Genomic DNA, 21,446 nt, shown 5'->3' with positions numbered 1-21,446 from the left:
TAAGAATAAGGGGGGGGGCACCTGGGTGGCTCAGTGGGTTAAAGTCTCTGCCTTCGGCTCGGGTCGTGATCTCAGGGTACTGGGATCGAGCCCCGCATCGGTCTCTCTGCTCAGCAGAGAGCCTGCTTCCCCATTCTCTCTGCCTGCCTCTCTGCCTACTTGTGATCTCTGTCTGTCAAATAAATAAATAAAATCTTGGGCGCCTGGGTGGCTCAGTGGGTTAAGCCTCTGCCTTCGGCCCAGGTCATGATCCCAGGGTCCTGGGATCGAGCCCCGCATTGGGCTCTCTGCTCATCAGGGAGCCTGCTTCCTCCTCTCTCTCTGCCTGCCTCTCTGCCTACTTCTGCCTACTTGTGATCTCTGTCTGTCAAATAAATAAATAAATAAATAATCTTTTAAAATAAATAAATAAATAAAATCTTTATTAAAAAAAAAGAAGAAGGAACTAGGGGCACCTGGGTGGCTCAGCTGGTTAAGCGTCCAACTCTTGTTTTTTTTTTTTTTTAGCTCTGGTCACAATCTCAGAGTGGTGAGATCGAGACCCCTCTCAGGCTCCATGCTCAGCATGGAGTCTGCCTGAGATTCCTTCCCTCTGCCCTTCCCCCTGCTCATGCTCAGGTTCTCTCTCAAATAAGGAAGTCTTAAAAAAAAAAGAAAAAGTCAACTCATCACACTGAATGATCACAAAGATTTGTTATTAAATAAGAAAAGCAAGTGTTGGAAGTGTAAAAACGGATACAGGGGTATGGGGGGGCGCTGCCTTTGCAAGAAAGTGTATATGGGAGGAGACTGAGGTCAAAATCAGAGGGTACAGTCGTGTATTGTTGGTGGGAATGCAAACTGTGTAGCCCTGTGGAAAACAGTATGGGGGGGCTCCACAAAAAGTTAAAAATAGAATACCCTATGATCCAGTAATCACACTACTGGGTATTTACCCCCGAAATACAAAAACACTAATTCAAAGAGATACATGCACCCCTATGTTTATTCATTATTTACAATACCCAAATTATGAAAGCAACCCGAGTGTCCATCCATAGATGAATGGATAAAGATGGGGTGTGTGTGTGTGTGTGTATAATGGAATATCATTCTGCCATAAAGAATGAAATCTTGCCATTTGCAACAACATGGATAGATCCAGAAAGTACAGTAGTAAGCGAAATAAGCCAATCAGAGAAAGACAAATACCTTGGGACTATGACCTCACTCATATGTAGAGTTTAAGAAATGAAACAAATGAGCAAAGGGAAAAAAAAAAAAGAGGTGAGAGACAAACCAAGAAATAGACTCTCAACTATAGAGAACAAACTGATGGTTACCAGAGGGGAGATGGGTGGCAGATGGGTCAAACAGGTGAAGGGGATTAAGAGCACACGTACTGTGATGAGCATTATATAATTATATAAGTCATATAATTATATAAATTACCGTGATGAGCATTATGAGCATTATATAATGTATAAAATTATTAAATCATTATATTGCATACTTGAAACTTATATAACACTGTATGTTAATACTGGAATTAAAAATTTAAAACTTAGTAAAATAATTAGAGGGTACATATATTTTTCCTTTTTAAGAGATTTTTATTATGAAAAACAGTATTCACGTAAAGATACGGGAAACAAATATTTGGCTTACTAATTATTCAAGGCAAATACCTACCTAATTCTCATTCTGGTGTGGGAACAGAACATGGCCAGCTCCTTGCCCAGAAGCCTTCCTCATGCCTCTTTTCCTCCTCCAACCCCCAACCCCCACCAATCAAGGAAACCACTGTACTGCCTCTAACAGTAAACACTTCCCTGTTTGTTTTCTAGTTTTACCCCCTCACTATACACCCCTGTACAATACAGATTTGTTCGGCCTGTCTTAAAACTTTCTGCGAATGGTAATCATACAAATTCTTTTGTGTCTGGCTTCTTTCACTCGATATTGTGTTCAACTTCTTTATCCGGTCTGCTATTAATGGACATTAAAGTTATTTCTAGGTTCTGGCTGTTACAAGGAATGCTACGGTGAGCGTTTATACATGTGTTCTGGTGTATCAGCCAAGGATTTCTGTTGCATTTTTTCTTAGGAGAACTGTTTCCACATATGGTCTACACGTGCCTGGATGAAGAAGGCTATAATGTTTTTCAAAGAGGTTGTGCCAATTTACGGTCCCACCGGCAGTACAGACGTCCAGATATGAGCTAATATATCAACAGCTGTATGTGCTGACATGAGCACGAGCTGCTGATATGGCTCTATAGCCTCCCAATGCTTGTCATTGTCAGTCTTATTTTAAGATTTTTCTTTATTCATTTGAGAGAGAGAAAGAGAGAGAGCACGAGCCGGGGGGAGAGGCAGAGGGAGAGGGACAAGCAGACTCCTGGCTGAGCCAGAAATCCAATGTGGGGCTCGATCCCAGGACCGAGAGATCATGGCCTGAGTTGAAGGCAGATGCTTAACTGACTGAGCCACCCAGGTGCCCCTCGGTCTTCTAAATTTTAGCCATTCTGGTGAAAGTGTAGTGGTATTACACTGTACTTTAAATTGTGTATTTCCCTGATGACTAATGAGATTGAGCACTGTCTCAGGTGTTTATTAGCTATTTGGGTATCTTCTTTTGTTTCCTATCTGTTCAAATAAAGCCTGACTACTGGGCAGTCGGCTTTTTCTTTTTTTTTTTTAACAGACAGAGATCACAAGAAGGCAGAGAGGCAGGCAGAGACAGAGAAGGAAGCAGGCTCCCTGCTGAGCAAAGAGCCCCAGACGTGGGGCTCGATCCCAGGACCCTGGGATCATGACCTGAACCGAAGGCAGAGGCTTTAACCCACTGAGCCATCCAGGCGCCCCAGTCGGCTTTTTCTTATTGTTTGGTTGTTCTTTATATATGCTTGGTATATGTCCAGTCTTGTCTATCTCTTCTCCCACTCTGTGGCTTATAATCTTCTTCTTAATGGAAGTGATAGTAGTTACCACTTATCAGGATAGCAGTTATCTTTGGGAGTAGGAGGACTCTGGAATGTTAACTCTGGATACTTTCTAGATCTACACAGTGAAAAAAATCACTGAGCTAGATATGTCTGTCTTGCACACTTTTCTGTACATATGTTGTATTTTACAATAAATATCTTTTAAAGATAGGCTTAATCTATGACCCATTAACTCCACCACCATGTACATAGTTAAGAGATAGGGGTACACATGTATATTAGGGGACATGATAAAAATGTTCACAGCAGCATTGTTTGTAGTTCATATTATATTTCACCAAAATTAACAAAACTGATAAAAATTTATTTAGTAGCTCACTGTTTTGTGAAATAAAAAGGATAAAATAAGAATGTGTTTTCAGCTGCTTTTATTTGCATAAAAAATCCCCAATCACACAGAGAAAACTAACTAACCTGGTTAAATGTATTAGAGAGAACTGAGCTGAGGAGAAAGATAATTTAGACTATGTACTTTTATATTTTTAAATTTTATATAGTTGTATATTTTTAAATTTTTGAGCCTTGTGTTGATATCATTAAACTAAAAAAAACTCATTAATATCCTTATAGTGATAAGATGCTGCATCCATAAAACAAAAACAGCATGTGGGGTGCGGGGGTGGCTCAGTCAGTTAAGTGTCTGACTGATTTTGGCTCAGGTCATGATCTCAGGGTTGTGGGATCGAGCCCCACATTGGGCTCCCTGCTAAACAGGGAGCCTGCTTCTCCCTCTCCAATTCCCCCATGCTTGTGCTCTCTCTGTGTCAAATAAATAAATAAAATCTTTTTTAAAAAATTCCAGGGAGGGAGGAGTCAAGATGGCGGAGAAGTAGCAGGCTGAGACTACTTCAGGTAGCAGGAGATCAGCTACATAGCTTATCTAAAGATCATAAACACCTACAAATCCAACGGGAGATCGAAGAGAAGAAGAACAGCAATTCTAGAAACAGAAAATCAACCACTTTCTGAAAGGTAGGATGTGCACCCAAATGTTTATAGCAGTAATGTCTACAATAGCCAAACTATGGAAAGAACCTAGATGTCCATCAACAGATGAATGGATAAAGAAGATGTGGTATATATACACAATGGAATACTATACAGCCATCAAAAGAAATGAAATCTTGCCATTTGCGATGACGTGGATGGAACTAGAGGGTATCATGCTTAGCGAAATAAGTCAATCGGAGAAAGACAACTATCATATGATCTCCCTGATATGAGGGAGAGGAGATGCAACATGGGGGGTTAAGGGGGTAGAAGAAGAGTAAATGAGACAAGATGGGATTGGGAGGGAGACAAACCATAAGTGACTCTTAATCTCACAAAACAAACTGAGGGTTGATGGGGGAAGGGGGGTTGGGGGGGTGGCGTTATGGACATTGGGGAGGGTATGTGCTATGGTGAGTGCTGTGAAGTGTGTAAACCTGGCGATTCACAGACCTGTACCCCTGGGGATAAAAATATATGTTTATAAAAAATAAAATTTAAAATAAAATAAAATAAAAATTCCAGGAAAAAGAAAGAATTGTGCAGAAATAGTAAGCATAGCATAGATACTCCATGACTCAACTATAAACAGTCAGTTTTAATGAACACCGATGAGGAAGCTGATCAAAACAATACTATTCATAGGTAAATGTGTATGTTAGTGGGGGTGTATGGAAAAGCTAAATCTCCATCTTCCATTTTAATGGGAAGTCAAACGTTAAGGGCCAAAATTTTTTTAAAAATAACAAATCCATTAAGCAGAGTAAGAGCGCTTGCCTCCAAGGAGCCAAAATCTGGCAAAAAACAAAAGAGGAAAGAGCCATTTTTAAAAGACAACTTCAAAAGCTGTTTGCCACCCTTTACCACTTGTAAATAAAACTAAAAACTAATGTCAACTTACAAAGTGGCAAAAAATATTAACAAAAACATACAAGAACCATAATGGGTCATGAACCCTAACATTAAAAAAAAAAAACCTTTAAAAATCCTTAATCTATGAAACCAGAAATCAAGTAGAAGAAAAACTCTGGAAAGAATACAAACACATGGAGGCTAACAACATGCTAGTGAACCACAAATGGGTCAATCAAGAGGTCAAAGAGGAAATGAAAAATGAAGGAAAGGAAAAATGAAAACACAATGGTCCCAAATCTTTGGGACTCGGCAAAAACAGTTCTAAGAGGGAAGTGTACTGAGATCAGGCCTACCTCAAGAGGCAAGAACAATCTGAAATAACCTAACCTTACAGCTGAAGGAGCCAGAGAAAGAAGAACAAACAAAGACCAAATCTAGAGAAGGAAGGAAATAATAAATATTAGAGCAGAAATAAATGAGACAAAGACAAAAAAAAAAAAAAACAGAAAAGGGGGCAATGAAACTAAGAGCTGCTTCTGCAGATCAACAAAATTGATAAACCCTGATCTCATCGAGAAAAAAAAGAGAATACTCAAATAAATAAAATCAGAAATGAAAAAGGACACAGGACAAGTGACCTCACAGAAATACAGAGGATCATAAGAGAATATCATGAAACATAATATGCCAACAAATTGGATAGCCTAGAAGAAACAGATACATTCCTAGAAATATCATCTCCCAAAACTGATTGGAGGAAGAAACAGAAAATTTGAACAGACTGATTAACAGCAATGAAATTGAGTCAGTAGTCAAAAAACTCCCAATGAACAGAAGTCCAGAACCAGATGGTTTCACAGGTGAATTCTAAAGAATTACTACTGGGGTGCCTGGGTGTGCAGTTGGTTGAGTGCCCAACTCTTGGTTTCAGCTCAGGTTGTGATCTCCGGGTCGTGGGATGGAGACCGTCATCAGGCTCCACACTCAGCTTGGAGTCTGCTTAAGATTCTCTCTCTCCTCCCTCCTCTCCCTCTGCCCCTACATACATACACACTCTCTCTCTCAAATAAATAAACAAGTCTTTTTAAAAAATAAAAAAGTTACTATCTATTCTTTTTAAATTATTTTAAAAAGTAGAAGAGGAAGGAAAACTTTCAAATTCATTCTACAAGGCCAGCATTTCCCTGATACCAAAACCAGACAAGGATACTACAAAGAAAGAGAACTATAGGCCAGTATCTCTGATGAACATAGATGCAAAAATCCTCAACAAAATATTAGCAAACTGAATCCAACAATATATTTTTAAAAATCCTAACCCTAACTCTAATCCACAGTCAAGTGAAATTTATTCCAGGGATGTAACGGGGGTTTAACACTCATAAACCAGTGAATGTCATACAACACATTAACAAGAGAAAGGATAAAAACCATATGATCATCTCAACAGATGCAGAAAAAGCATGTGACAAAGTACAACATCCATTCATAATAAAAACTCTCAATAAAGCGGGTTTAGAGGGAACATGCTTCAACATAATAAAGGCCATATATAAAAAACTCAAGGCTAACATCATAGTCAATGGTGAAAACCTGAAAGCTTTTCCTGTAGGATCAGGAACAAGACAGCTACATGCAAAAGAATGAAAATGGGGTACTTCTTAACAACATATATAAAAATAAACTCAAAATGGATTAAAGATCTAAATGTGAGACCTGAAGCTACAGTAATCCTAAAAGAAAATACAGGTAGTAATCTCTTGGACATTGCCCTTAGCAACATATTTATGGATATGTCTCCTGAGGCAAGAGAAACAAAAGCAAAAATAAACTATTGGGACTGTACCAAAATAAAAAGGTTTGCACAGCAAAGGAAACCATCAACAAAATAAGAAGGCAAGGGGTGCCTGGGTGGCTCAGTGGGTTAAAGTCTCTCCCTTCGGCTCAGGTCACGATCCCAGGGTCCTGAGATCGAGCCCCACATCAGGGTCTCCGCTCAGCGGTGAGCCTGCTTCCTCCTCTCTTTCTGCCTGCCTCTCTGCCTACTTGTGATCTCTCTCTGTGTGTCAAATAAATAAATAAAATCTTTTTAAAAAATAAAAAAATAAGAAGGCAAACTAGTGAAAAGGAAAGGATATATGCAAATATATGTCCAATAAGGGGTTAATATCCAAAATATACAAAGAACCCTAAAATCATCTGATTAAAAACAAGGCAGAGGACCTGAATAGATACTTTTCCAAAAAAGACATACAGATGGCCAACTGGCTCATGAAAAGATGCTCAACATCACTAATTATCAGGAAAGTGCCAATCAAAACCACACGAAATGTCACCTCACAACAGCCAAAATGCCTAGATTCAAACAGGGAAGAAATAACAGGTGTGGGGGAGGATGTGGAGAAGAGGGAAGCCTCGTGCACTGCGGGTGGGAATGGAATCAGGTACAATCACCTTGGTAGACAGTGGGGAGGTTACTCAAAACATTAAAAATAGAATTACTCCACGATCCACTGATACAACTGGGTACTTACCCAAGGAAAATGAAAATACATATTCAAAAATGTATGTGTACCCCTATGTTTATTGAAACATTATTCACAATAGTTAAGATTAAGGAAGGAACCCAGGTGTCCATCAATAGATGAAAGCATAGAGAAGATGTGGTACACACACACACACACACACACTCTCTCTCTCTCTCTCACTGGAATGTTACTCAGCCATAAAATAGCATGAAACCCTGGGACTCCTGGCTGGCTCAGTTGGTGGGGCCTGTGACTCGATCTTGGGGTTGTGGGTTCAAGCCCCATGTTAGGTAAAAAGATTACTTAAAAATGGAATATAAAAAAAAAAGAATGGACAGGAGATCACACAAGGAAAACACTTCCCCAGAGGCACTGACTGGGAAAATGAGAGGGGCTGATCATTGTGAGTTCTTATAAGAGGTGGAGCTCAAAGACTAGAGTTTTAGAGGTCTGTGCCATGGCTGGTGTGAGCCCAGCAGGTGCCCTGGCTTTCCTGCAGAGAAGGAGGGCGGAGACCTCAGGGCCAACGGCATGCTCTGAGGATTCCCTGGGACACACTGGGAGAGACGGTTTCCCTCCTTGGAGGACATTGGGGAGAAGTGGCCTTGCCTCTCAGGGGCCAAAAGAGCCAGCAGGCACCATTGTGCTCCCCTGCCACTTAGCATAGGAGCAGAGACACCTGCTGAGGGCAGCTAACCTGGACACTGGCATTTTGTTGTGTTTTACTCTAAACTCCAAGCCCCTGTGCTTTGGTGTGACTGCCCTTTTGGAACAAACTGGCACCAGCCCCAGTGCGTCAAGACCCGCCCCCAGAGGACCACTGAAGGACCACACCATGCTGGGTCCCTAAAGTTTGGAGTTTTGAAATGCAGCTGGCCTGCCTGGAATAAAAGACAGGTGCCCTGAACTGCAAGGCAGGCAGGTGGCCTGGACATGAACAGGGTGAAGGCAGGGATCTAAGGGACACCTGGGACATACGAGGGGAGAGGGTCTGCTCTTCTGTGAGGGCTTCCTGGACAGCAATGGGCACAGACTCCCCTCGCCGGGGATGAGAGAGGGGGCTGGTGTGATTTTTTTCCCCTGCCCAGTAGGATGCACTGAAGTCAAGGAGCAGCACAGCACCCACAGTCGGGGCTGGAGCCACTTACACCAAGCCCCACCTCTCTATGCTCAGCAGGTGTTTCTCTACTAGGGCCAGTGTACCTGAGACCCAAGGCAGCAGGCTCCTCCCCGAGAAGACCAGCACAACCCCCTCCACCCCCGCATATACCACATCTCCTGACCACAGAGTGCTGCAAAGCTTCAGCTCGACTGGAAATAGCATCAGGTCTCTTTTCAGCAAGCAGACCAGAGCACACCTGGTTAAAACTCGCCACACTCTGGCCAAGGTCCAAATGCTCCCCACCGCAGGCAAGGAGATACTCTGCAGGGGACTGACCGGATGGAAAGAGCAGCAAAAACACAGCAGCAGAAGGCACACAGCATACACCAGAGACACTTCCTGAAGCATCAGGTGCTGGACAGTATAAGACTACTTCTTCATTAGGCCATTACTCTCAGAAGCAAGATACATTATAGACTTTCCTAACACAGAGGAGAAAACAGAGACTTAGGGGCGCCTGGGGGGCTCAGTCAGTTAAGTGTCTGCCTTCAGCTCAGATCAGATCTCAGGGTCCTGGGATAGAGCCCCATGTCAGGGTCTATATCACCAGAAAGTCTGCTTCTTCCTCTCCCTCTGCCCCTCCCCACTGCTTGTGCTCTCTGTCTCAAAAAAATAAATAAAATCTTTAAAAAAAAAAAAAACAGCCCAGAGACCAAGACAAAATGCCAGGATAGGGGATTCATCCCAAAAGAAAGAACAAGACAAGTTCAGGCCAGGGATCTAACTGAAATGGATATAAGTAATATGCCTGACCCAAAGCAACAACCATTAGGATACTAGCTGGGCTTGAGAAGAGCATAGAAGATGCCAGAGAAACCCTGGCTGCAGAGATAAAAGACCTAACTCAAACTATCAGGCCAAAATTTAAAAAGCTATAACTGAGATGTGAAATGGGCTGGATGTAATGACCACAAGGATGGAGGAAGCAGAAGAATGAATAAATGATACAGAGGACAAAATTATGGAAAATAATGATAGAATTGGGAACTCAGGAACTCCATAAAGCATAATAACATTCATATTATAGGAGTCCCAAAAGAAGAAAAGAGATGGAAAATGGAGCTGAGGTTTATTTGAAGAAATTATAGGTGAAAACTTCTTTAATCTGGGGAAGGAAACAGACATCCAAATACAGGAGGCACAGAAAACTACATCAAAATCAACAAAAGCAGGCCAACACCAAGACACATTGTAGTAAAATTTGCAAAATACAGAGATAAGGGGAAAATTCCTTAAAGCAGCAAGGGAAAAGAAGTCCCTAATTTATAAGGGAAGACAAGTAAGGTTAGCAGCAGATTTTGCCATGGAAACCTGGCAGGCCAGAAGAGAGGGGCAGGACATATTCAATGTGCTGAATGGGAAAAATATGCAGCCAAGAATATTGTATCCAGTGAGGCTGTCATTCAGAATAGAAGGAGAGATGAAGAGTTTCCCAGACAAAAACTAAAGGAGTTTGAGACCACCAAACCAGCCCTGCAAGAAATATTAAAGGGGACTCTTTGCGTGGGAAAGAAAGACTGAAAGCAACAAAGACTAGAAAGGAAAAGAGAAAAGCTCCAGAAACAACCACTTAACAAATAATACAATGGCAACAAATTTTTATCTTTCAGTAATCACTCTGAATGTAAATGGGCTACATGCCCCGTCAACAGTTATGGGGTATCAGAATGGATATAAAAAACAAGACACACATTTTAGACCCAAAGACACCTCCAGATTAAAAGGGAGGGTCATGTTATGGACATCAAAAAAAGCTGGAGTAGCCATACTAACATCAGACAAGATTTTAAAACAAAGCCTGTAACAAGAGATGTAGAAGAGCATTAAATCATAATTAAGGGGTCTATCCATCAAGAAGATCTAACAATTATAAATATTTATGCCCTCAACTTGGGAGCAGCCAAATATATAAATCAATTAATAACAAATATAAAGAACTTATTGATAATAATATAATGATAGTAGGGGACTTTAACACCTCACTTACAGCAATGGACAGATCATCTAAGCAGAAGATCAACAAGGAAACAAAGGCTTTGAATGACACACTGGATCTGATGGACTTAACAGATATACCCAAAACATTTTCTCCTAAGGCAGCCAAATATACATTCTTTCCGAGTACACGTGGGACATTCTCCAGAATAGATAACATCCTGGGTCACAAATCAGGCCTCAACCAGTACAAAGAGACTGAGATCATACCATGCATATTTTCAGACCACAACATTGTGAAACTTGAAGTCAACCACAAGAAAATATTTGGAAAGGCCACAAATACATGGAGGTTAAAGAATGTCCTACTAAAGAATGAGTGGGTTAACCAAGAAATTAAAGAAGAAATTTAAAAATACATGGAAGCAAATGAAAATGAAAACAGGATAGTCCAGAACCTTTGGGATGCAGCAAAGGCAGTCGTAAGAGGGAATTATATAGCAATACAGGCCTACCTCCAGAAGCAAGAAAAATCTCAAATATACAATCTAACCTTACACCTAAAGGAGCTAGAAAAAGAATATCAAATGAGTTTAAGCCAGCCAAAGAAGGGAAGTAATAAAGATTAGAACAAAAATAAATGACACAGAAACAAAAAAAAATAGGCTAGATCAATGAAACTAGGAGCTGGTTCTTTCAAAGAATTAACAAAATCGATAACCCCCTAGCCAGGCTTATCAAAAAGAAGAGAACAGACTCAAAAAGTAAAATCACAAACGAGAGAGGAGAGATCATAACAAATACCACAGAAATACGAACAATTATAAGAGAATATTATGAAAAATCATATGCCAACAAATTGGGCAATCTGGAAGAAATGGACAGATTCCTAGAAACTTACAAACTACCAAAACTGAAACAGAAAGGAAGAGAAAATTCGAACAGACCAATAACCAGCAAACAAATTGAATCAGGAATCAAAAATCTCCCAATAAACAAAATCAGGGCCAGATGGCTTCCCAGGTGAATTCTACCAGGCATTTAAAGAAGAGTTAATATCTAGTCTTTAAAAACTGTTCCAAAAAATAAAAATGGAAGGAAAACTTCCAAACTTATTCTACAAGGCCAGTATTTCCTTGATTCCAAAACCAAAGACCCCACTAAAAAGGAGAATTACACACCAATATCCCTGATGAACGTGGATGCAAAAATTCTCAACAACATACTAGCAAATCAAATCCAACAGTACTTTAAAGGAATCATTCACCATGATCAAGTGGGATTTATTCCTGGGCTGCAAGGTGGGTCTACAACCGCAAAGCAATCAACATGATATACCACATTAATAAAAGAAAGGATAAGAACCGTATGATCCTGTCAACAGATGCAGAAAAATCATTTGACAAAATATAGCACCCTATCTTAATAAGTTTACTCAAGAAAGTAGGATAGAAGGAACATACCTCAACATCATAAAGGGCATATACAAAAGACCTAAAGCTGATGTCATCTTCAATGGTGAAAAACAGAGCTTGACTCCTAATGTCAGAAACAAGACAAGGATACCCACTCTCATGTTATTTAATACAGTACTGGATATTCTAGTTTTAGCAGTCAGACAACAGAAAGAAATACAAGCATCCAAATTGGCAAGGAAGAAATCAAACTTTCACTCTTTGCAGACAACATGATACTGTATGTAGAAAATCCAAAAGACTTCACCAAAAAACTGCTAGAACTGCCAGATTCAGTAAAGTCACAGGATACAAAACCAATATACAGAAATCTCTTGCATTTCTATACACCAATAACGAAGCAGCAGAAAGAGATATCAAGAAATCAATCCCTTTTACAATAGCACAAAAAACACAAGATACCTAGGAATAAACCTAACCAAAGAGGTAAAAGATCTGTACTCTGGAAACTACAGAACACTCCTGAAGGAAACTGAAGAGGACACAAAGAAATGGAAATGCATTCCATGCTCATGGATTGGAAGAACAAACATTAGTAAAATGTCTTTACTTCCCAGAGCAATCTACACATTTAATGCAGTCCCTATCAAACACCACCAGCAATTTTCACAGAACGAGAACAAACAATCCTAAAATTTGTATGGAGCCACAACAGACTCTGAATAGCCAAAGAAATCTTGAAAAAGAAAAGCAAGGCTGGAGACATCACAATTCCAGACTTCAAGCTCTATCAAAAAGCTGTAGTCATCGAGACAGTATGGGACTGGCACAAAAACAAACACAGAAATCAATGGAAAAGAATAGAGAATCCAGAAATGGACCCACAACTGTATGGTCAACTAATCTTTTTTTTTTAAAGATTTTATTTATTTGACAGAGAGACCACAAGTAGGCAGAGAGGCAGGCGGGGGTGGGGGGCAGAGGGGAAGCAGACTCCCTGCTGAGCAGAGAGCCCAATTCAGCACTCAATCCCAGGACCCTGAGATCATGACCTGAGCCAAAGGCAGAGGCTTAACCCACTGAGCCACCCAGGCGCCTCATGGTCAACTAATCTTTGACAAAGCAGGAAAGAATATCCAATGGGAAGAAGTCTTTTCAACAAATGGTGTTGGGAAAATTGGACAGCAACATGCAAAATAATGAAACCGGACCCCTTACTTATACCATCCATAAAAATAAATTCAAAATGGATGAAAGACTTAAATGTGAGACAGAAAACCATCAAAATCCTACAGGAGAACACAGGCAGCAACCTCTTTGACCTTGGTCCCAGCAACTTCTTACTAGGTAGGTCTCTGGAGGCAAGGGAAATAAAAGCAAACTACTGGGACTACTGGGACTTCATCAAGACAAAAAGCTTTTCATAGCAAAAAAAAAAAATCAAAACTAAAAGACAACCTACAGAATGGGAGAAGATATTTGTAAATGACATATCAGATAAAGGGCTAGTATCCAAAATCTATAAAGAACGTATCAAACTGAATACCCATAAGACAAATATCAAGTTGAGAAACGGGCAGAAATATGAACAGACATTTCTCTAAAGAAGACATCCAGATGGCCAACAGCACATGAAAAGGTGCTCAGCATCACTCATCATCAGCGAAATACAAATCAAAACCATAGTGAGATATCACCTTACACCTGTCAGAATGGCTAAGATTAACAACACAGGAAACGACAGATGCTGAAAAGGATGCAGAGAAAGGGGAACCCTACTATGCTGCTGGTGGGAATGTAAATGGGTGCAGTCACTCTGCAAAACAGTATGGAGGTTCCTCAAAGAGTTAAAAAATGGAGCTACCCTATGACCCAGTAATTGCACTACTGGGTATTTACCCCAAAGATACAAAAATACTGATTCAAAGGGACACATGCACCCCAATGTTTATAGCAGCACTGTCAACAATAGCCAAATTATGGCAAGAGTCCAAGACGTCCATTGACTAATGCACGGATAAATAAGAATGATATATATATATATATATATATATATATATGGCCATAAAAAAGAATGAAACCTTGCCATGTACGATGGTGTGGATGGCACTAGCGAGTATTATGTTAAGCGAAATAAGTCAGATAGAGAAAGTCAAATATCATATGATTTCACGTATATGTGGAATCTGAAAAATAAAACAAATCAAAAAACCAGAAACAAACAGATTCTTAAATACAGAGAACAAACTGATGGTTGCCAGAAGAGAGATCGACGGGTTAATGGCAAAATAGATAAGGGGGATTAAAAGTACGAACTTCCAGGTATAAAATAAGTAAGTCATAGGAATGAAAGGTACAGCACAGGGAATAGAATCAATAATACCGTAGTAACATTTGTATGGTGACAGGCGGTGATTACCCTTACTGTGGTATTTAGCAATGTATATGACTTTCCAATCAATATGTTATACATCTGAGGTGCACCTGGGTGGATCAGTTGGTTAAGCATCTGACTCTGGATTTCAGCTCCGGTCATGACCTCAGGGTTTTAAGACTGAGCCCTGTGTCGGGCTCCGTACGGGGCAGGGAACCTGCTTAAGATTCTCTCTCTCCACCTGCCCTTCTCTGCATCCCCCCTCTAAAAAAATATGTTGTCCATCTACAAGTAATATAACATGGTATGTTAATTATCCTTCCACAGAAAAATCCATAAGCTAAGATAAATAAAGCAGCCACAGAAAAGAGAAGGAACTTCACACAAGGGACATGAATGACCCATAAAAATTCCCTGATTATGCTGCTTGCTTAAGGAAAAAGTCATACAAATCAAAATCACGAGACACTATCTTTCATTCTGGATGAATTCCTGGCCCTGGGCCCCTCTTCCTCCTCACCTCACAGGAGCCGTCACAGGTCCCCATGCCCAGAGCCAGGGATGGCCCAGGAGAGCTGCGGTTGGCTGGCATGTTCCCACTGGACATCAGCCCTCCAGCTCTCTTGCTGATGCTCCTCCCACAAGCCTGAAGCCAAGTGGGGTCCGTGGACTCCGTGAGAGCTGTTGGGGCCAGGAAGCAGCTCCTGCAGCCTCCACTACGGGGTCTGGCCCACAGGCTCCACGAAGACTCCAAGAAACCTGGAAAGACAGTGTCCACACGGTCAGTCATTCAGCATTCACCCCACAAATGCTTCCGGGGGGTACCAAAGTACAGTCCCTGGCCTTGCATACTGTGGGGTAGACACAGTCCAGTCAAATAAAAGGCATGACCTATTCTAGTCATCCATCCAAATGGAAAATGAGCAAGACCATGAGATATAGACGACCATCACTAAAGCCTTAAATTCTCGCTTTGGCAACTTGTAGTAACGAGAATATAAAAACGTTTCTCAAGTTTTCTTTTCAAAATGAGTCAAAACTCTTCACCTCAAGGGGTTGTGAAAATTCAATGAGATGATGTTTATAAGGCACCTGGCAGCAGGCTGGCACAGGGAACATTTTTTTTTCTTTAAAGTTTTTATTTATTTGAGTAACCTCTACACCCAACGTGGGGCTTAAACCCATGACCCCAAGATCAAGAGTCACATGCTCCTCTGATTGAGCCGGCCAGACCCCTCTAAGCTTTTTTTTCTTCTTCACAGTTTTACAGTATATCATTGTCGCCCAGGGAACATTTAATTCACATCAGCAAGTACTGTCATTACTTTAAGGGATCAGGTAATATGCGGAAGGGGGTACCTCACTTAATTTGCACAATGATCCTCTCACCCGTGTGTTGCCACAATTACTATTATTTCATTTTACGCACACAGAGACAGAGGCTTAGAGATATTAAGTCAAAGCCAGTCTACCTGGCTTCAAAATTCACCTTCTCAACACTAATGCACAGTACTTTTTGTGTGGTAGGCTTAAACGTGATTTTGTTTAACAGATGTTAAGAACCTGACTGTGATTTGGAACACACAGAAAAAGTAGATTTTTTTAAAACAGAAGAGATAGGCCATAAGGAAAATGCTAATAGCCTGGGATTCCAATGTCTGAACTACCTCAGAATAGTCAGAGGTAAATGTGTCTCTCCTCTCACAGGATCTAGGGAGGAGAGGATGTCTCTGTGTCTATGCTGAGGAACAATTTTATTCTGATCAACCAATAAAAGCAGTACAGATTTAGTCATTCTTGCTGGGAAAGGGAAAGTATCCTTTATAAGATGAAGAAGAACTTAATTAAGAAAAGCAGAAGTAAGAAATGGGATAAAGAGGAAACAAGAAAGTAAATAAGGAATAAAATAAAAGGCATGAACAAGTTGAATTTTAAACCCATAAACGTGATGTTATATCAGAGAAGGACTATGCTTTCTTTCCTGATGCGCATGGAACTTGTATACAATTCCATTAAATAACTTGGCCACGAAGAAAATCTAGTAGGGGCACCTGGGTGGCTCAGTTGGTTAAGTCAAGCAACTGACTCTGGGTTCCAGCTCAAGTCATGATGTTATGGGTCTTGGGATCCAGTCCCATGTAGGGCTCTGGGCTCAGCAGGGAGTCTGCTTGAAAGAGTCTCTCCCTCCCACCTTCCCCTCACTCACTCACTCACTCACTCACTTTCTCTCTAATAAATAAATCTTAAAAAAAAAAGAAAATCTGGTAGATGTTTTAATGTTGGGAATTGATAGGCTACATGGTCTGATCATAACATAAGATGTTCAGTATCATTAGTCATTAGGGAAATGCAAAGCAAAACCAAAATATTCCATTCATTAGCAGACCGCTTCACATCCCTGAGAATGGCTAAAAAAAAGACTGTAGCAGGTATTGGTGTGATGGGAATAAACTGGAGCTATCATATGTTGCTGGTAGAAATATAAAATGGTATAGAGCCACTCTGACAAACAGTTTGGCAGTTCCTCAAAATGTTACCCATAGAGTCACTATATGATCTGGCAACTCCACTCCTAGGTCCCTCGCCAGGAGAAATGGATACACATGTCCGCTCCAAAGCTTATATATACAACTGTTCACAGCAGTATTATTCATAGAAGCCAAAAAGTGGAAACCACCTCAATGGCCATCAAATGAAAATGAATAAACAAAATTTAGTATAGCCATACAATGGAATATTATTTGGCAATTAAAAAGAAGTACTGATACATGTGCTTCAGCATGAATAAACCTTGAAGTCAATATCTTATGGGAAAGAAGCCAGTTGCAAAAGACCCCATATTTTATGATTCCATTGATGTGAAATATTCAGAATAGGCAAATACATAGACACAGAAAATTGGTTAGTAGTTGCCTAGTCTGGGGGTGTGACCATGAATGGTCAATGTCGGCTAATGTGTATAAGGTTTCTTTTCAGAGGTATTGAAAATGTTCTAAAATCAGATTGTGGTGATGACTGTACAACTCTGTGAATGTAACACTAACCTCTGAACCATATGCTCTAAATAGATGAATTTTATGGTACTGGAATAGATCTAATCTATTTTGTATATCTAAATAAGTCTGTTTAAAAAAAAAAGGAAGACTTGCCTAAATAACCCAAGGGTCAAAGTGGAAAGTCAATACAGAAGCTACACGAGTCTTACGAAAAATCATGGAACACACTGAAGTCATACAGAGTGAAATTTACAGCTTTAAGTGACTTGATTATAATTAATAATAAATATAACAAAAAAGAGCTAAGTAATCAGCCTAAAACATTAGAATTAGAAAAAACAAAACTAGGTAAAGCCCCCCCAAATAAACTAGTCATTAATAAAAAGAAATTAATTAAAAATAAATTAAATATAAAAATAAATTTAAGGGGCGCCTGTGTGGCTCAGTGGGTTAAAGCCGCTGCCTTTGTCTTAGGTCATGATCCCAGGGTCCTGGGATCAAGCCCCACATTGGGCTCTCTGCTCAGTAGGGAGCCTGCTTCTTTCTCCCTCTCCTCTGCCTGCCTCTCTGCCTACTTGTGATCTCTGTCAAATAAATACTATAAAAAAAAATAAATAAATAATAAATTTAAAAATAAAAAAATTAAATAATTCAAATAAATATACTATGGGGTTTAAAGAAAATAAAGAGCTGGTCCTTTGAAATGACCAATGTCATAGATAACCCCCTAGAAAACTAGATAAAGGAGATGAGTTGTTGGGTTTTTTTTTAAGATTTTATTTATTTATTTGAGAGAGAGTATGTGAGAGAGAGAGCATGCGTGCACACACAAGTGGGGGGAGGGGCAGAGGCAGAGAAGACGCAGACTCCCTGCTGAGCAGGAAGCCCCATGCAGGGCTTGATCCCAGGACCCCAAGACCATGACCTGAGCCAAGGCAGATGCCCAACCAACTGAGTCACCCAGGCACCCCAAGGAGAAGAGTTTAAAAATATATATATATATATACATATATATATGCATATACAGAAATATATATATGTATATATATATTTTTTCCCAATATGTGGAAAATCTTTCTCAGGGCAGTATTTCAAAGTAGTTATTGTGGGATATTATGCATAACTGTATAGCAACATATTTTAATCCTGATGTGAAACAGGTGCTTCCCTAGCAAGGTGTAAATTAACAAAGTTAATACAGGAAAAAACAGAAGAGAAAAAAACATGTAGAAGAGACCAGGAAAAAATGACATAAGACAACAAATACAAATAGTGAGACTCTGACACGTAGAAAGGAAAGGCAAACCGTCCATGGATCTCAGGGCCTGAGGAACAACACACTCGTGAGTTCCCTAGGTTTCCTTTTCCTCCCATATATCAGAAACAGGACACTGGAGAAGTTTATAACTCAGAACTGTCAACAGCCATAAACGAAAAAGCTCTGGGAAATGCCTACTTACCTTAATCACAGGACCAAGAAGAGGGTTGCCTAACTGAATACCACCCCACTCCAGCCAAATACTAACAGAAAACACATTCTCTTAAAGCACCCAGGCAACATTCTCCAAGACATACCACACCGAGGGTCATTAAACAAACCTCCATCAATTGCAATCTATATCCTCTAATATCATCAAACTAGAAATCAACAACAGAAAGATAACAGGAGAGTCTCTAAACACTTGAAAATGAAACAATACATTTCTATATCACCCATGGATCAAAGAGGTGGTCTCAAGGCAAACTAAAAAGTCACAAATGAAAATAAAAATACATATCAAAAGTTGGAGGATGCAGATAAAGCAGTGTCAAGAGGGAAATTTATAGCACTAAGATGTTTATATGAGAAAAGAATTAAGGTCTTAAACCAATAATTTAAGCTCCCATCTCAAGAAACTAGAAAAAGAACAAAGTAAACCCAAAGCAAGCAGAAGGGAGAAAGCAATAAATATAAGAGCATAAAGCAATGAAACTGAAAACACTTACCAAATTGTTGAATCACTCTATTGTACACCTGAAAACAAACAAAAATAGTTGAGATAAAATATATATGTAAATACAGAAAAAAAGAAAGAAATTGAAAACAGAAAAACAATACAGAACAATCACTGAAACCAAAAGCTGGTTCTTTGAAAAGAGTGATAAAATTGGTAATCCACTAGCAAGCCTGATAAAAAGAAACAAGATACAAATTACCAATATTAGAACTGAAACATAAGATATAATTACAGATGCTGCAGCCATTAAACAAAAGTAAGGGAATACCACAAATAACTTAAATGCACATAAACTGAACAACTTGGATGAAATAGTCCAATTCTCCACAAAACACAAACTTCCACAACTCACCCACTATTAAATATATCTCTGAAAAGATTTAGATAGACAACCTGAAGCCATATAACTACTACAGAAGTTGAAGCCATCATCAAAAAGCTTCCAAAAGGAAATGTCCAGGCCCAGAGGGTTTCGCTGGAGGATTTTACCAAACGGTTAAAGGAAAAATTAGCATAATTCTACATAATCTCTTCCAGAAAATAATTCCTACCTCATTCTATGAGGTCAGTACTACTCTAACACTAAGACCAGACAAAAACAGTACAAAAAACTAAAACTGTAGACCAATATCTTTCATAAACGAAGTGGCAGAAAATCCTTAAAAAAAAAAAAAAAAGCAGTAGCTAATCCATTCCTGCAACACATGAAAAGAATTATACACTACAACCAAGTGAGGTTTATTCCAGGAATGTAAGGCTGGTTCAACACTCAGAAATCAATCAATGCACTCTCCCATATTAACAAGCTAAAGAAGAAAAATCACAAGACCACATGAATTCATACAGTACTGACGAATTTCAACACACATTCATGACAAAACCAGACAGACACACAGATCAATGGAACAGAATAAAGAACCTAAAAATAGCCCCACACAGTATGTGCGATTTATTTTTCACAAAGGTGCAAAATAAGTCAAGGAAGGAAGCATAGTCTTCAACAGATGGTGCCTGAGTAATTGGACGTCTAAACAGATGAGCTTCAATCTAAGTCTCACACTTTATACAACACTGAACTCAAAACGCATCGTGAACAGCAGCAGGAAGGAGAAACGGACCAATCACCAACAGGCTGGAGAATTTCTCTCCCCTCGGGAACAGAAGAAAAGGACAACAAAGAATGTAAATTTTGTATGACACGGGTGACAACCAAACAACTAAATATAATTTTTGATTAAAATATGGAACATTTATAAAAATTCACCATGGCCTAGGCCACGAGTCTCCTCCTGTTTCAAGGAATGAGCTGCACGTAGACATTTTTCTGACCATAGAAAACTAAGGCTAGAAATCTATTTAAAAAAATAAACTTCTGGAAACTAAAAACGCACTTCTAAATAACTCGCGGGCAGAAGAAAAATCAACTTTTAGGGAACATTTAGAACGTAATGTACCGAACCTTGGGGGTTTTAAAGTGAACTTCAGGACCTTAACATTGAGAGAAGAGGAAAGCCTGCAAAATAATGATCGAATCATCCAGCTACGGTTAAACAACCGATTCCACCACTGACCACACAGAATTCCCCAACACTCACGCTCCCCGGAGCCCCATCACCTCCACATCCCTCCGACACAGAGCACTGAGATCCTCCTGACAACTATTAAACCACTGCTGAGAACCGGAGCCGCTTCCGGTCACCACCCCTAGCACCGCCCCTTCTCAGAGTTTGGGGCGACGAACGAAGGGGGCGTGGTCCTGCACACGCGCAAAACCACATTCGAAGCCGCTGTCAGCCCAGAGTCAACATGGAGATGTTACGGAATCGATGCTTTGGCGCGTTCAGCGCCCCTCGGCCGCGTTGTCAGGAGGGGAACATGGCCGCGCCCGGGCTGCGCATCCGGTGGGGTGCGCCATGTTGGGGGAGTGACCATTCCGTACCGAGGGTAAAGAACCCTCTAAACTCACAGATTAGAGCCGTGGACCTGTCTCAGTGGCGGGAAGCATGGGAGGCGATGTTCTTTTGGGCGGTCTTCCTGGAGGAGGGGGTTTTTGGATCTGTACTCTGGATCTGTGTAATAATGTTCAGAGAAGCTGTAGGGCCTCTGGAAAGATGCAGAGGTGCCAGTGGCTATTCTCTCTCGGCAGATACCACACGATGTGAACGGAGGGGGAAGTCAGACTGGTTTACAGTCCTCTCCTGGAACAT

The 21,446-nt window shown here is 40.2% G+C and overlaps 1 protein-coding gene across 2 annotated transcripts in view; it reads right to left on the bottom strand.

Moving 5' to 3' along the window:
• Positions 1 to 20,923, bottom strand: part of ZNF81 (zinc finger protein 81) — a 101,346-nt gene extending 80,423 nt beyond the window's left edge. The window contains exons 1-3 of one of the 2 annotated variants that reach the window (XM_032842872.1): positions 20,835 to 20,923; positions 19,229 to 19,256; positions 14,767 to 15,005 (exon numbers count right to left, since the gene is read on the bottom strand). In XM_032842872.1, the coding sequence (XP_032698763.1) occupies positions 14,767 to 14,853 (87 nt within the window). In that variant the 5' untranslated portion in view covers positions 14,854 to 15,005; positions 19,229 to 19,256; positions 20,835 to 20,923. The remainder of the gene's footprint in view (positions 1 to 14,766; positions 15,006 to 19,228; positions 19,257 to 20,834) is intronic. The other variant, XM_032842871.1, reaches the window with a different exon arrangement.
• Between the last annotated feature and the right edge of the window lie 523 nt (positions 20,924 to 21,446).

Source organism: Lontra canadensis, unplaced genomic scaffold, assembly GCF_010015895.1.
Source record: "Lontra canadensis isolate GAN:19392208 unplaced genomic scaffold, GSC_riverotter_1.0 scaffold134, whole genome shotgun sequence".
NCBI classification, from domain to species: Eukaryota; Metazoa; Chordata; class Mammalia; order Carnivora; family Mustelidae; genus Lontra; species Lontra canadensis.
Note: the sequence above shows the minus strand (reverse complement) of the source record. Positions and strands in the feature narration are given on the sequence as shown.